Source organism: Sciurus carolinensis, chromosome 11 (genome assembly GCF_902686445.1).
Source record: "Sciurus carolinensis chromosome 11, mSciCar1.2, whole genome shotgun sequence".
Taxonomy (NCBI): Eukaryota; Metazoa; Chordata; class Mammalia; order Rodentia; family Sciuridae; genus Sciurus; species Sciurus carolinensis.
The window spans coordinates 103,563,370-103,576,633 of NC_062223.1; the positions used below are offsets into that span (position 1 = coordinate 103,563,370).

The window sequence follows — 13,264 nt, forward strand, 5'->3', positions numbered from 1 at the left end:
AACTCTCAACTTCTATGAGATCAACATTTTTAGATTCCATATATGAAAGAAATTACAGTATTTGTCATTTTGTGTCTGACTTATTTTGCTTATCATAACTAGTTCCACCCATGTTGCTATAAATGACAGGATTTCATTCTTTTTATTGCTGAATAGTATTTCATTGCATTTATGTACCACATTTTCTTTATCTATTCATTGGTTAATGGGCACTTAGGTTGCTTCCATTTTTGGGCCATTGTGAATAGTGCTGCGATGAATGTGAGAGTGCAGAGATCTCTTTGACCTACTGATTTTATTTCTTTTGAATATGTAAAAATGTAGATTTTAGATTTAAATGTTTTATGTGTTTAACAAAACAAAAAACATTGAATTTTTGAAGATTTTTTTGAAATAAAAGACTTTAAATCTGAGAAAGAAATAGGTCATTTTAATGGTTGATGGCATAAGTACTCATACATCTATCCAGCTCTATAATCTGTATCTGTCATTGTTACAGGATCTCCTGAATTTTTCCAATTATGGCACTATCTCCTATTTTGTTCCATTTTTGCTTTTCCAACTGTGTCTTTATGCTTTCAAACTAATTGCCCTTCATCTATTAGTGTTCCCCTTTCTGAAATGATACTGCTGCCAATTAAGCTCTGTGGAAATTAATTTGGTTTTGGAGAAAGAGGTTGATTTTGTGTGTGTGTGTGTTGGTTCTATTTTTATAGGTTCTGAGGTTGACTCTGCCTTACATATAGACTGTACTTATTTCAAAATGCTTTTTTGTAAGTCTGGTTTTCCTTTTTCTGCTTTCTAAAATCAGTGGTTTTCTAAACAATTTGTCTTTAAATAATTTCATTGGAATCATGTACAGGATTTAACATTTGTTGACAACAGGTACTTAGGACTCTAATTTGGTTGAAGTGAAAGCAGGAACCATGAGCCTAGCCTTAACCTTTGGGTGATCTGGGACCTAGAACAGTTCAATTTGAAAACCACTATAAATTACCCAATAAATTAATGGGCAAATGAACTAAACAGACATTTCTGAAAATAAGAAGTACAAAGGGCCAACAAATATATGAAAAAATATTCAACATCTTTAGCAATTGAGGAAATGCAAATCAAAGCTACACTGAGATTCCATCTCATTCCAGTTAAAAATGACAGTCATCAAGAATATAAATAAAAATAAATGCTGAAGAGGATGTGGGGAAAAAGGAACACTTTTGTTCTGTTAGTGGGATTATAAATTAGTAGAGCCACTGTGAAAATCCTCAAGAGACTAGAAATGGAATCTCCACATGACCCAGATATAGCACTCTTGGTATTTATCCTAAAGAATTAAAGTCAGCATATAATAGTGGTATATACATACCCATGTTTATAGCAGCACAATTTGCTATAACTAAATCATGGAAGCAGGCTTGGTGTCCACTGATGGGATGTACACACAATGAATTTTGTTTAGTTATAAAGAAGAACAAAATTTGTGTCATTTTCAGGAAAATGAATGAAACTTGAAGGCATTAGGTTAAATGAAAGTCCAAGATCATACGTTTTTTTCTCATATGTGGAAACCAGAGAGAAAAAAGGAGGAAGAAAAAAAAAAGAGAGATGGGGGGATCTTGTGAAAATAGGAGCAAAATCAGTAGAGTAGAGGAAGGGGCCCTGGGAAGGTGGGGCAGGGAGGAACTGGGAAACAAAATGGACCAAATTATATTGTTATTGTTCTAATGTGTGCATGTAGGAATGTATAACAACAGATCTCACTATCATATATGAATATAAAGTACCAATAAAAATTTGTAGAAATCCCCCAAACTGCGACGGTAACTTAGCATTAAAATAGTAATTTAGAATATTGATTTATTTCAGTTTTTTTCTTTTATACCCTTTTTTAGTTACCCAGAAAGAGAGCAATTACAAACAATTTATGGAGCATATTTGGAAGCAGTTCTACATAAAAATTTGAAGAATCATTCTATTTGGGGTTCTTCATCAAAAATTTATCTTTTAGCAGGATCTATGGTACAAGTTTATGAACAGGTATATATGCATTTATATTATAGTTTTCAAATGTATTGGTATCATTCCCAGAGATCAACCTTTAATTTTGTCTTCTGTTGATGTCCAGTCTTTACCTTCCTGCTTTTTTATTAATTCTTTCTACTAGAGATTAAACATTTTGAGGGCAGGTGAGATGTGTACCTTATGTATTCTATTGTATTTCTGGCATAGGTTCTGAAAGGCACTCAATACATACTTGTTGGTTGAATGAATTATTGTTAGATGGTTACTTTGCTTTAAACTCCAATTTAGCATGTTTAGAATGGTGTTCACTTTCTTTCCAAAACCAGGCCTTCCTCCTTTCTTCTATTAGCCATGCTGCAAACTTGACAGTAGCATTTGATGTTTATAACTTTCCTCCTGTGAGTAAGTGTCTAAAGTATACTTCCTTGATAAAGTGGAGAAGATTACTTAAGAATAGGCATGGAGGATGCAAAAGACATTTGAGTATCTTTTATTGCCAGTGGTAGTCCTAGGGATACAAAGATGACCAGTTCTCCTTACTATGGAAGATCATAATCTAATGAGGGATTGAGTTATATAACTAAATTATTAATGTGGTATGATAAATGTAACAACAACATATTTTCAAGTTACAGAGTCAGCACAGAGAGGAGAGAATATAACTGTTTACAATATTTTATTTTTTTCAGGTGCGGGCCAAATTTACAGTTGATGATTATAGCCACTATTTTTTTACTCCTTGCATTCTTACCCAGTGGGTTCTTGGCTTATTTAGATATGATTTAGAGGGAGGTAAGTTGTGCTCATGTGTTTGTATGTGTTTGTATGCATGCTTTTATGATATATATTATAGTTGTAAAAGATGTATTTAATGAGTACTGTGAAAATAATTCTATTTTAAAAATAAGAATTGTAGTAATATTCAATTTAAATATCATGGTTACTTTTAAATATTTTTATTAAAATGATCATATTTCTTCTTCCAAGTGATTTATTGCTATCACCATTAAAATTTGATTTTGAATGATGTTTATTGTGCTTTTTGAAATCATGACATTTTTATTGAACAACTAGAGACAATAGTATTTGATGTATATTTAAAGCATAAAACAATCTTACTAATAAAATGAATTTTAATTCTTTTTTTTTTTAATGCATCTGATGCCAAAATTATGGTATGTAGTTTCTCACTCTTTCAAATATTACGTTAAACAGACATTTTGAAACAATTTAAGTTTTATTACAATTAAAGAAAATTTTGCCTTTTCTTAGGATCCTCAAACCATCCAACAGATTATGTATTAGAAATTGTAGCATATGAAGCACGGCGCTTATTTCGTGACAAAATTGTTGGTGCGAAGGAGCTTCATTTGTTTGATAATATTTTAACATCAGTGTTTCAAGGAGATTGGGGCTCAGATATATTAGACAATATGGCAGGTAATATAATAGTTTTTTATATATATAATTATTATGAAAAATTTAAAATTATTTTTTTACCTGTAGCATGATTTCACTTGTCTAAAAAAAGTTTTGGCTAAGTCTAATTTTTCCATAAGGTGAACTGCCTTGTTATTTTTTGCTAGATGTCCATAATTATAATCTAGACAAAATGTAATGACGGTAATTGTTCTTAGGGAAAATGAGTTCAGGCAATACTATCTTACATTTGCAATACAAAAATGTTTTTTCCTGGAACATTTTCACTATTAGTTTTTTTAGTACAGTTATATGTGTATGAAACTTACAGATCATTGAGAAACTGCATTTTATTATGATGACTTTTTGTTTTTGTTTTTTAAAGACAGCTTTTTTAATAATGATAGAAATTTAGATGGTATTGATATAAATTATAGCATGTTAAAATCAGAATCTATTTCAGCATTATGTGCAGAATAAAAAACAGATTTCTTTTCTCAGTCAACAGAAATGACATGTCATATTTAAATATTCACAGAATCTCAGCTATATAATGACCTTTTTTATGACCTTTTGATTAATAATAGTAATGGCCATTAATTTTCCTGTCACCACCCATAATGCCATTAGCATAGAATTTCCTATATAGTCTTGTTACCAGCTTTTTCCATTGTCTTGATAAACACAACATAGCATCATTTGGTCAAAGCAGCTATGCTGCATTTGGAATTTTGACTGCTTAATAACCAGTTTGCATTTTGAAACCTGCTATGAGAGTAAGGCATGTTATAGAAAATTATGGTGAGAAGGTCTTTTAGAAAGACCACAATAAGAAAATATTTCTTAGTAAAACTGCTTTCAGACTACAAAGTGGACTCATTCTTTCAGAATATAAAGCTAGGCTTCATAAGTATTTCATATAACACGTTGTATATATTGTATATTTCTAGATGTGATATTGGTCCCAGGGTCATAATTATAAATCAAGAAATATTGAATATTAAATGTAGGAAGAAAGTTAAGATTGATATAAGGAATTTTTTAGGTATTGCCCAAGATTTGGAATTAGGAGATAAGTTCAAGGGAACCTAAGGCAAGATAAAATGTTGAGAGAAGCCTAATAACAGTTCAGATTTAGTTTGAATTTGAGTAAGAGTTTATGTCATTATGGCCTGTAGCTTTCATGGACTTTGTTTCTTAAATGAACTTTGTTTCATGAACTTTGTTTCTTTTTTCTTTTCTTGCAAAGAAAGCGGTGTGTGCTTTGATCATTAGATAGTATTGATACTTTACTGGATGTCTAAATTCTCTAATGTTTGATAATTTTTATAGTTCCCTGTGTAAGACTTTTAAAAAATTTTTGCTCTTCTCTTCAGTGAAGGTTTTAAAAATTTTTTAAATACATTCTTGACATCTTAGATCTAGGCACACAGGATTTTCACATAGTAAAATGTTAGTTTATTAAGAAAAATTTAATTTTGGACACAAAAATACACTAGATATATCTTATCCTCAAGAAACTTACAATCAAGTGGCAGAAATAGATATGAAAATCTGTTTATGGTGGTAACTATTGATAGTATGTTTAGACGCTATGAAAATCTGTGGCAATAGGTTGTTAAAGTGGTAATTGCAATAGAGCTTGGCTTAAGTAATATTACTTTTGTGAATATGTTTGGCATGGAGCCAACATTTCAGATTTATAGAAGAGCTAAGTACATTCTTTTTTGAGAAATTTATATTGAAACGTTTTAAATGAAAAGAAAATTGAGATAATTGTAGATTCACATTCAGTTGTAAGAATTAATACAGAAATAGCACATGGAAGTTTTACTTGAGTTTCTCCAGTGGTAACACCTGGATAGATTCTAATATCACAATCAGGATATTGACATCAGTGTAGTTAAGATATAGAAAAGTATCTCAAGTTCAAGCCTAGAACAATAGCAAAACCCTGTTCAAAAAAAAAAAAAGAAAAAAAGGATTGGGGATATAGCTCAGTGGTAGAGTGCTTGCCTACCACGTATGAACCCCTGGGTTCATCTCCAGACTTAAAAAAGAAAACTACAACAACAACAAAAATCCTCCCCAAACCCAGATACATTTACATTGTTACCACAAGCATTTGCTGTGTTTCCTTTTTATAGCCTTCTTCCCTTTAGAAATCACTAATCTGTTCTTCAATTTTGTCAATTTAAAAATGTTATCTTCACTCAACAAAATTCTCTGGAGATATACAAAAGTTGGATATTTTAGCAGGTTGTTCCTTTTTTTATTGATGAGTTGATATTCCATTTTATGAATGTTACACTATTTCTTTAACCATTCATCTATTGAAGGACATCTAGGTGTTTTCAGTTTTTGTGTATTAGGAGTAAAGTTTCTATAAGCATATATGTACAAGATTTAAAAAAAAATATTTTTAGTTGCAGATGGACACAATACTTTTTTAATTTTATTTTTAATGTGATGCAGAGGATTGTACCCAGTGCCTCATGCGTGGTAGGCAAGTGCTCTACCATTGCACTACAACCCCAGCCCATATGTACATACATTTTTGTTTTTTCGTGATAAAAGCTCAGGAAAGCAATTCCCATGTTGTGTATGGTAATGCTTCGTTTTTAAGGTAACTACCAACCTGTTTTCTAGAGCACAAGTATCATTTTATGTTCCTGTCAGCAATATAAGAGTTATCTAGTTGCTCTATATTCTTACAACCATTTGGTATTGTCACTTTTTTATTTCAGCCATTCTGAGAACTAAGTACTTAATTTACATTTGTGAGTGGCTAGTAAAGTTTAACATCTTCTCATGTGCTTATTTGCCATCTATCTATTCTGTTTGATGAACTATTTATGGTTTTTTGGCTATTTTCTAATTGGATTTTTTTTACTGTTCAGTTTTGAGAATACTTATTTATAGATACTAGTCTTTTGTTTACAAATATATTTCCCTACTTTGTAGCTTGTCCCTGCATCTTCTTAAAATGATCTTTCACAGATACAAAATTTTTAATTTTGTTAAGTCTAACCTTTCAATTTTTCTTTTTAATGATCCTTTGGTATCAAGTTTAAGATTTCTTTTTCTAGTCCTAGATCTTAAACACTGTCTCTGTGTTTTTTCATAAATGTTTTTATATTTTAAATCTGAATCAGTAAACCATTTTGAGTTAGTTTATGTATTTAAGGAGTGAGACTTAGCTCAGATTCTTTTTTTTTGGCCTATAGATGACCATTTGCTCTAGCATCCTTTATTGAAAAGGCTTTCTGCCTGAATTACTTTATTGCCTTTGTCACAAATTAGCAATTTGGGTTTATTTCTGGATTCTCTGTTCTATTCCATTGATGTGTGTTTGTTCTTAACCACAATGTCTTAATTACTTATAGCTACTAAATATCTTGAAATCATTCAGACTGATTTCTCCTGCTTTATATTTCTTAAGATTGTTTTAGCTACTTTAGTTTTTTTTGCCTATTTTTGTAAATTTTAGAATGATCTTATGTGTATATGAGAAGTGTTCCTTAGATTTTGTTAGGTATTGTATTAAATTTTTATATTGATTTGGGGAAAATTGACATCTTTATGTAGAGTCTTCCAATTCATGAACAAGGTATGTCTCTCCATTTATTTAGATATCCTTTGCTTTTTTCATCAGTGCTGTATATTTTTCATTGTACAAGTTCTCTGCATGTTTTGTTATATACCTCAGTTTTAAATTGTTTTTGAGTAATGATAAGTGGTCATACTGGATTTTATTTATTGATTTGCATTTGTTCTATTTAGATATACATGACGGTAGAATGTATTTTGGCATATTTTTTATACATGGAGTATAACTTATTGTAAGTAGGATCCTATTCTTGTGGCTGTACATGATGCAGAGTTAACCTGGTCATATATTCAAATATAAGGACAGGAAAGTTATGTCTGATTCTACTGTCCTTCCTATTCCCCTCCCTCATTCCTCTTTGTCTAATCCAATGGACTTCTGTTCTTACCCTCACTCCCTTATTGGGTGTTAGCATCCACTTATCAGAGAGAACATTGGAGCTTTGTTTATTTTTGGTTTGGATTATTCAAATCCAATCCCCAGATCCATCAATTTTTCTGGCAGATGTTATAAAGTCATTCTTTGTAATGATGGAGTAATATTCCATTGTGTATATGCACCACATTTTCTTTATCCATTTATCCATTGAAGGATATCTAGCGTCCTTTACCTTGGCTATTGTGAATTGAGCTGCTCTAAGTATTGGATGTGACTGTGTCACTGTAGGATGCTGCTTTTAAGTCCTTTGGGTATAGACCCAGGAGTGGGATAACTGGGTCAAATGGAAGTTCCGTTCCAAGTTTTCTAAGAAATCTCCATACTGCTTTCCATAATGGTTGTACCAATTTGCAGTCCCACCAGCAATGTATGAGTGTACCTTTTTCCCCCACATCCTCTCCAACATTTTTTGTTACTTGTATTCTTGATAATTGCCATTATGAATAGAGTGAGATGAAATCTGAGTAGTTTTAATTTGCGTTTCTCTAATTGCTAGAGATGTTGAACATTTTTTCATATATTTATTGAACATTCATATTTCTTCTGTTAAGTGCTTGTTTAGTTCCTTTGCCCCCTTATTGATTGGGTTATTTGGTTTTTTTTGTATGATTGTTAAGGTTTTTGAATTCTTTGTATATCCTGCAGATTAACACTCTATTTGAGGTGCAGGTGGTAAAGATTTTCTCTCATTCTGTAGGCTCCTTCGTGTTCTTGATTATTTCCTTTGCTGTGAAGAAGCTTTTTAGTTTGAATCTATCCCATTTATTCATACTTGATTTTAATTCTTGCTCTTTAGGAGTCTTATTGAGGAAGTAGGTTCCTAAGCCGATATGATGAAAAGGTGGACCTACATTTTCTTCAAGTGCAGGGTCTCTGGTCTAATGCTTAGGTCCTTGATCTACTTTGAGTTGAGTTTTGTGCAGGGTGTGAGATAGGGTTTCAAATTATCTCTGATACATATGGATTTCCAGTTTTTCCAGCACCATTCATTGAAAAGGTTATCTTTTCTCCAATGTATGTTTAATGGTGCCTTTGTCTAGTATGAATAACTGTATTTATGTGGGTTTGTCTCTGTGTCTTCTATTCTATTTTGGTCCTAATACCATGCTGTTTTTTACTACTGCTCTGTATTTTAATTTAAGGTCTGGTATTGTGATGCTACCTGCTTCAATTTTCTCGTTAAGAATTGCTTTGGCTATTCTGGGCCTCTTATTTTTCCCAATGAATTTCTTGTCTGTTTTTGTATTTCTATGAAGAATGACATTGGAATTTTAATAGGAATTACATTAAATCTGTATTGCACTTTTGGTAGTATGGCCATTTTGGCAATGCTATTGCTACCTATCTAAGAACATGCCTATCTAAGATCTTTTCACTTCCTGGGTTCTTTGCAATTTCTTTCTTTACTTTTCTTTGTTTTTCATTGTAGAGGTCTTTTGCCTCTTTTATTAGTTTTTTTTTTTTTATTATTGTACACAAATGGGATACATGTTGTTTCTCTATTTGTACATGGCGTAAAGGCATACCATTTGTGTAATCATAAATTTACATAGGGTAATGTTTGATTCATTCTCTTATTTTTTCCCTTCCCCCCACCCCTCCCACCCCTCTTTTCCCTCTATACAGTCCTTCCTTCCTCCATTCTTGCCCCCCTCCCTAAACCTAACTCTAAACCTAATACTAACTCTTCCCACCCCACATTATGTGTCCTCATCCACTTATTAGCGATATCATTCTTCCTTTGGTTTTTTGAGATTGGCTTATCTCACTTAACATGATATTTTCCAGTTTCATCCATTTGCTTCCAAATGCCATAATTTTATCATTCTTTATGGCAGAGTAATATTCCATTGTATATATATATACCACATTTTCTTTATCCATTCATCAATTGAAGGACATCTAGGTTGGTTCCACAATCTGGCTTTTGTGAACTGAGCAGCTATGAACATTGATGTGGCTGTATCTCTGTAATATGCTGATTTTAAATCCTTTGGGTATAGGCCAAGGAGTGGGATAGCTGGGTCAAATGGTGGTTCCATTCCAAGTTTTCTAAGGAGTCTCCATTCTGCTTTCCAGAGTGGCTGCACTAATTTGCAGCCCCACCAGCAATGTATGAGTATACCTTTCTCCCCACATCCTCGCCAACACCTGTTGTTGCTTGTATTCTTGATAATCGCCATTCTAATTGGGGTGAGATGGAATCTTAGGGTGGTTTTGATTTGCATTTCTCTTATTACTAGAGATGTTGAACATTTTTCCATATGTTTGTTGATTGCTTGTAGATGATCTTCTGTGAAGTGTCTATTCATTTCCTTAGCCCATTTGTCAATTGGATTACTTGCATTCTTGGTGTAGAGTTTTTTGAGTTCTTTATAGATTCTGGAGATTAGCGCTCTATCTGAAGTATGATTGGCAAAGATTTTCTCCCACTCTGTAGGCTCTTTCTTTGCATTGCTGATAGTTTCCTTTGCTGAGAGAAAGCTTTTTAGTTTGAATCTATCCCAGTTATTAATTCTTGCTTTTATTTCTTGTGCTATTGGAGTCGTGTTGAGGAAGTCTGGTCCTAAGCTGACATGTTGAAGCTCTGGACCTACTTTTTCTTCTATAAGATGCAAGGTCTCTGGTCTGATTCCGAGATCCTTAATCCATTTTGAGTTTAGTTTCATGCATGGTGAGAGATATGGGTTTAGTTTCATTCTGTTGCATATGGATTTCCAATTCTCCCAGCACCATTTGTTGAAGAGGCTATCTTTTCTCCATTGCATATTTTTGGCCCCTTTGTCTAGTATGAGAAAATTGTATTTATTTGAGTTTGTGTCCATGTCCTCCATTCTGTACCATTGATCCACCTTTCTATTTTGGTACCAATACCATGCCATTTTTGTTACTATTGCTTTGTAGTAGAGTTGAAGATCTGGTATTGCGATACCCCCTGCTTCACTCTTTCTGCCAAGGATTGCTTTAGCTATTCTGGGTTTTTTATTCTTCCAGATGAATTTCATAATTTCTTGCTCTATTTCTGCAAGGTACATCATTGGGATTTTAATTGGAATTGCATTGAATCTGTATAGCACTTTTGGTAGTATGGCCATTTTGACAATATTAATTCTTCCTATCCAAGAACATGGGAGATCTTTCCATCTTCTAAAGTTTTCTTTAATTTCTTTCTTTAGTGTTCTGTAGTTCTCATTGTGGAGTTCTTTCACCTCTTTTGTGAGATTGATTCCCTAGTATTTTATTTTTTTCGAAGCTATTGTGAATGGGGTAGTTTTCCTAATTTCTCTTTCTGAAGATTCATCGCTTATGTATAGAAATGCCTTAGATTTGTGTGCATTGATCTTATATCCCGCTACTTTACTGAATTCACTTATGAGATCTAACAGTTTTCTGGTGGAATTTCCTGGTTCCTCTAAGTATACAATCATATCATCAGCAAATAGGGATAGTTTGAGTTCTTCTTTTCCTATTCATATCCCTTTAATTTCTTTGGTCTGTCTAATTGCTCTGGCTAGAGTCTCAAGGACGATATTGAAAAGAAGTGGTGAAAGAGGGCATCCCTGCCTTGTTCCAGTTTTTAGAGGGAATGCTTTCAGTTTTTCACCATTTAGAATAATATTAGCCATGGGCTTAGCGTAGATGGCCTTTACAATGTTAAGGAATGTTCCCACTATCCCTATTTTTTCTAGTGTTTTGAGCATGAAGGGGTGCTGTATTTTATCAAATACTTTTTCTGCATCTATCGAAATAATCATGTGATTCTTGACTTTAAGTCTATTGATATGGTGAATGACATTTATTGATTTCCTGATGTTGAACCAACCTTGCATCCCTGGGATGAAACCCACTTGATCATGGTGCACTATCTTTTTAATATGTTTTTGTATGCGATTTGCTAAAATTTTGTTGAGAATTTTTGCGTCGATGTTCATTAAGGATATTGGTCTGAAATATTCTTTCCTCGATGTGTCTCTGTCTGGTTTAGGTATCAGGGTAATATTGGCTTCATAGAATGAGTTTGGGAGGGTTCCCTCCTCTTCTATTTTATGGAATACTTTGAGAAGTATTGGAATGAGCTCTTCTTTAAAAGTTTTGTAGAACTCGGCTGAGAACCCATCTGGTCCTGGACTTTTCTTTGTTGGTAGGCTTTTGATGACTTCTTCTATTTCATTACTTGAAATTGGTCTATTTAAATTGTGTTTGTCCTCCTCGTTTAGTTTAGGCAATTCATATGTCTCTAGAAATTTGTTGATTTCTTCGAGGTTTTCTGTTTTGTTGGAGTATAGATTTTCAAAATAGCTTCTAATTATGTTTTGTATTTCAGTCGTGTCTGTTGTGATATTTCCTTGTTCATTCCGAATTTTAGTGATTTGGGTTTTCTCTCGTCTTCTCTTTGTTAGTGTGGCTAAAGGTTTATCAATTTTGTTTATTTGTTCGAAGAACCAACTATTTATTTTGTCAATTTTTTGTATTGTTTCTTTTGTTTCAATTTCGTTGATTTCAGCTGAGTTTGAGTATTTCCTGTCTTCTACTACTTTTGGTGTTGGTCTGTTCTTCTTTTTCTAGGGCTTTGAGCTGTAGTGTTAGGTTGTTTATTTTTTGAGTTTTACTTCTTTTATTAAATGCGCTCCATGAAATAAATCTTCCTCTAAGTACCGCTTTCATAGTGTCCCAGAGATTTTGATATGATGTTTCTTTGTTCTCGTTTACCTCTAAGAATTTTTTAATTTCCTTCCTAATATCTTCTGTTATCCATTCATCATATAATAGCATATTGTTTAATCTCCAGGTGTTGGAGTAGTTTCTGTTTTTTACTCTTTCATTAATTTGTAACTTCAATCCATTATGATCTGATAGAATACAAGGTAGTGTCTCTATCTTCTTGTATTTGCTGACATTAGCTTTGTGGCATAATATATGGTCTATTTTAGAGAAGGATCCATGTGCTGCTGAGAAGAAAGTGTATTCGCTCTTGGTTGGATGGTATATTCTATAAATGTCTGTTAAGTCTAAATTATTGATTGTGTTATTGAGATCTATGGTTTCTTTGTTCAATTTTTGTTTGGAAGATCTGTCCAGTGGTGAGAGAGGCGTGTTAAAATCACCTAGCATTATTGTGTTATGGTCTATTTGGTTTCTAAAATTGAGAAGGATTTGTTTAACATACATGGATGAGCCACTGTTTGGGGCATAGATGTTTATGATTGTTATATCTTGCTGATTTATGCTTCCCTTAAGCAGTATGAAATGTCCTTCCTTATCCCTTCTGATTGACATTGGCTTGAAGTCCACATTATCTGAAATGAGGATGGATACTCCAGCTTTTTTGCTGAGTCCATGTGCATGGTATGTTTTTCCCCATCCTTTCACCTTTAGTCTATGGGTATCTCTTTCTATGAGGTGAGTCTCTTGCAGGCAACATATTGTTGGATCTTTCTTTTTAATCCAATCCGCCAGTCTATGTCTTTTGATTGATGAATTCAGGCCATTAACATTCAGGGTTATTATTGAGATATGATTTGTATTCCCGGTCATTTGGTTCATTTTTAAAATTTTATTTATTTATTTATTTCGTTTTTGACACATCTTGGTTCCTCCTTTATTTGACAGTTCCTTTAGGATAATTCCTCCCTTTGCTGATTTGCTTCTTTGTTTTTTATTTCTTCCTCATGAAATATTTTGCTGAGAATGTTCTGTAATGCTGGCTTTCTTTTTGTAAATTCTTTTAGCTTTTTTTTATCATGGAAAGATTTTATTTCATCGTCAAATTTGAAG

The 13,264-nt window shown here is 32.8% G+C and overlaps 1 protein-coding gene across 1 annotated transcript in view; it reads left to right on the forward strand.

Annotated features, from left to right (window-relative positions):
* The window catches only part of Dync2h1 (dynein cytoplasmic 2 heavy chain 1), a 374,205-nt gene that overhangs the window by 78,975 nt on the left and 281,966 nt on the right, over nucleotides 1–13,264 (forward strand). Inside the window, 3 exon segments of the mRNA XM_047518130.1 lie at nucleotides 1,893–2,037; nucleotides 2,712–2,814; nucleotides 3,295–3,462. Coding sequence (XP_047374086.1) covers nucleotides 1,893–2,037; nucleotides 2,712–2,814; nucleotides 3,295–3,462 — 416 coding nt within the window.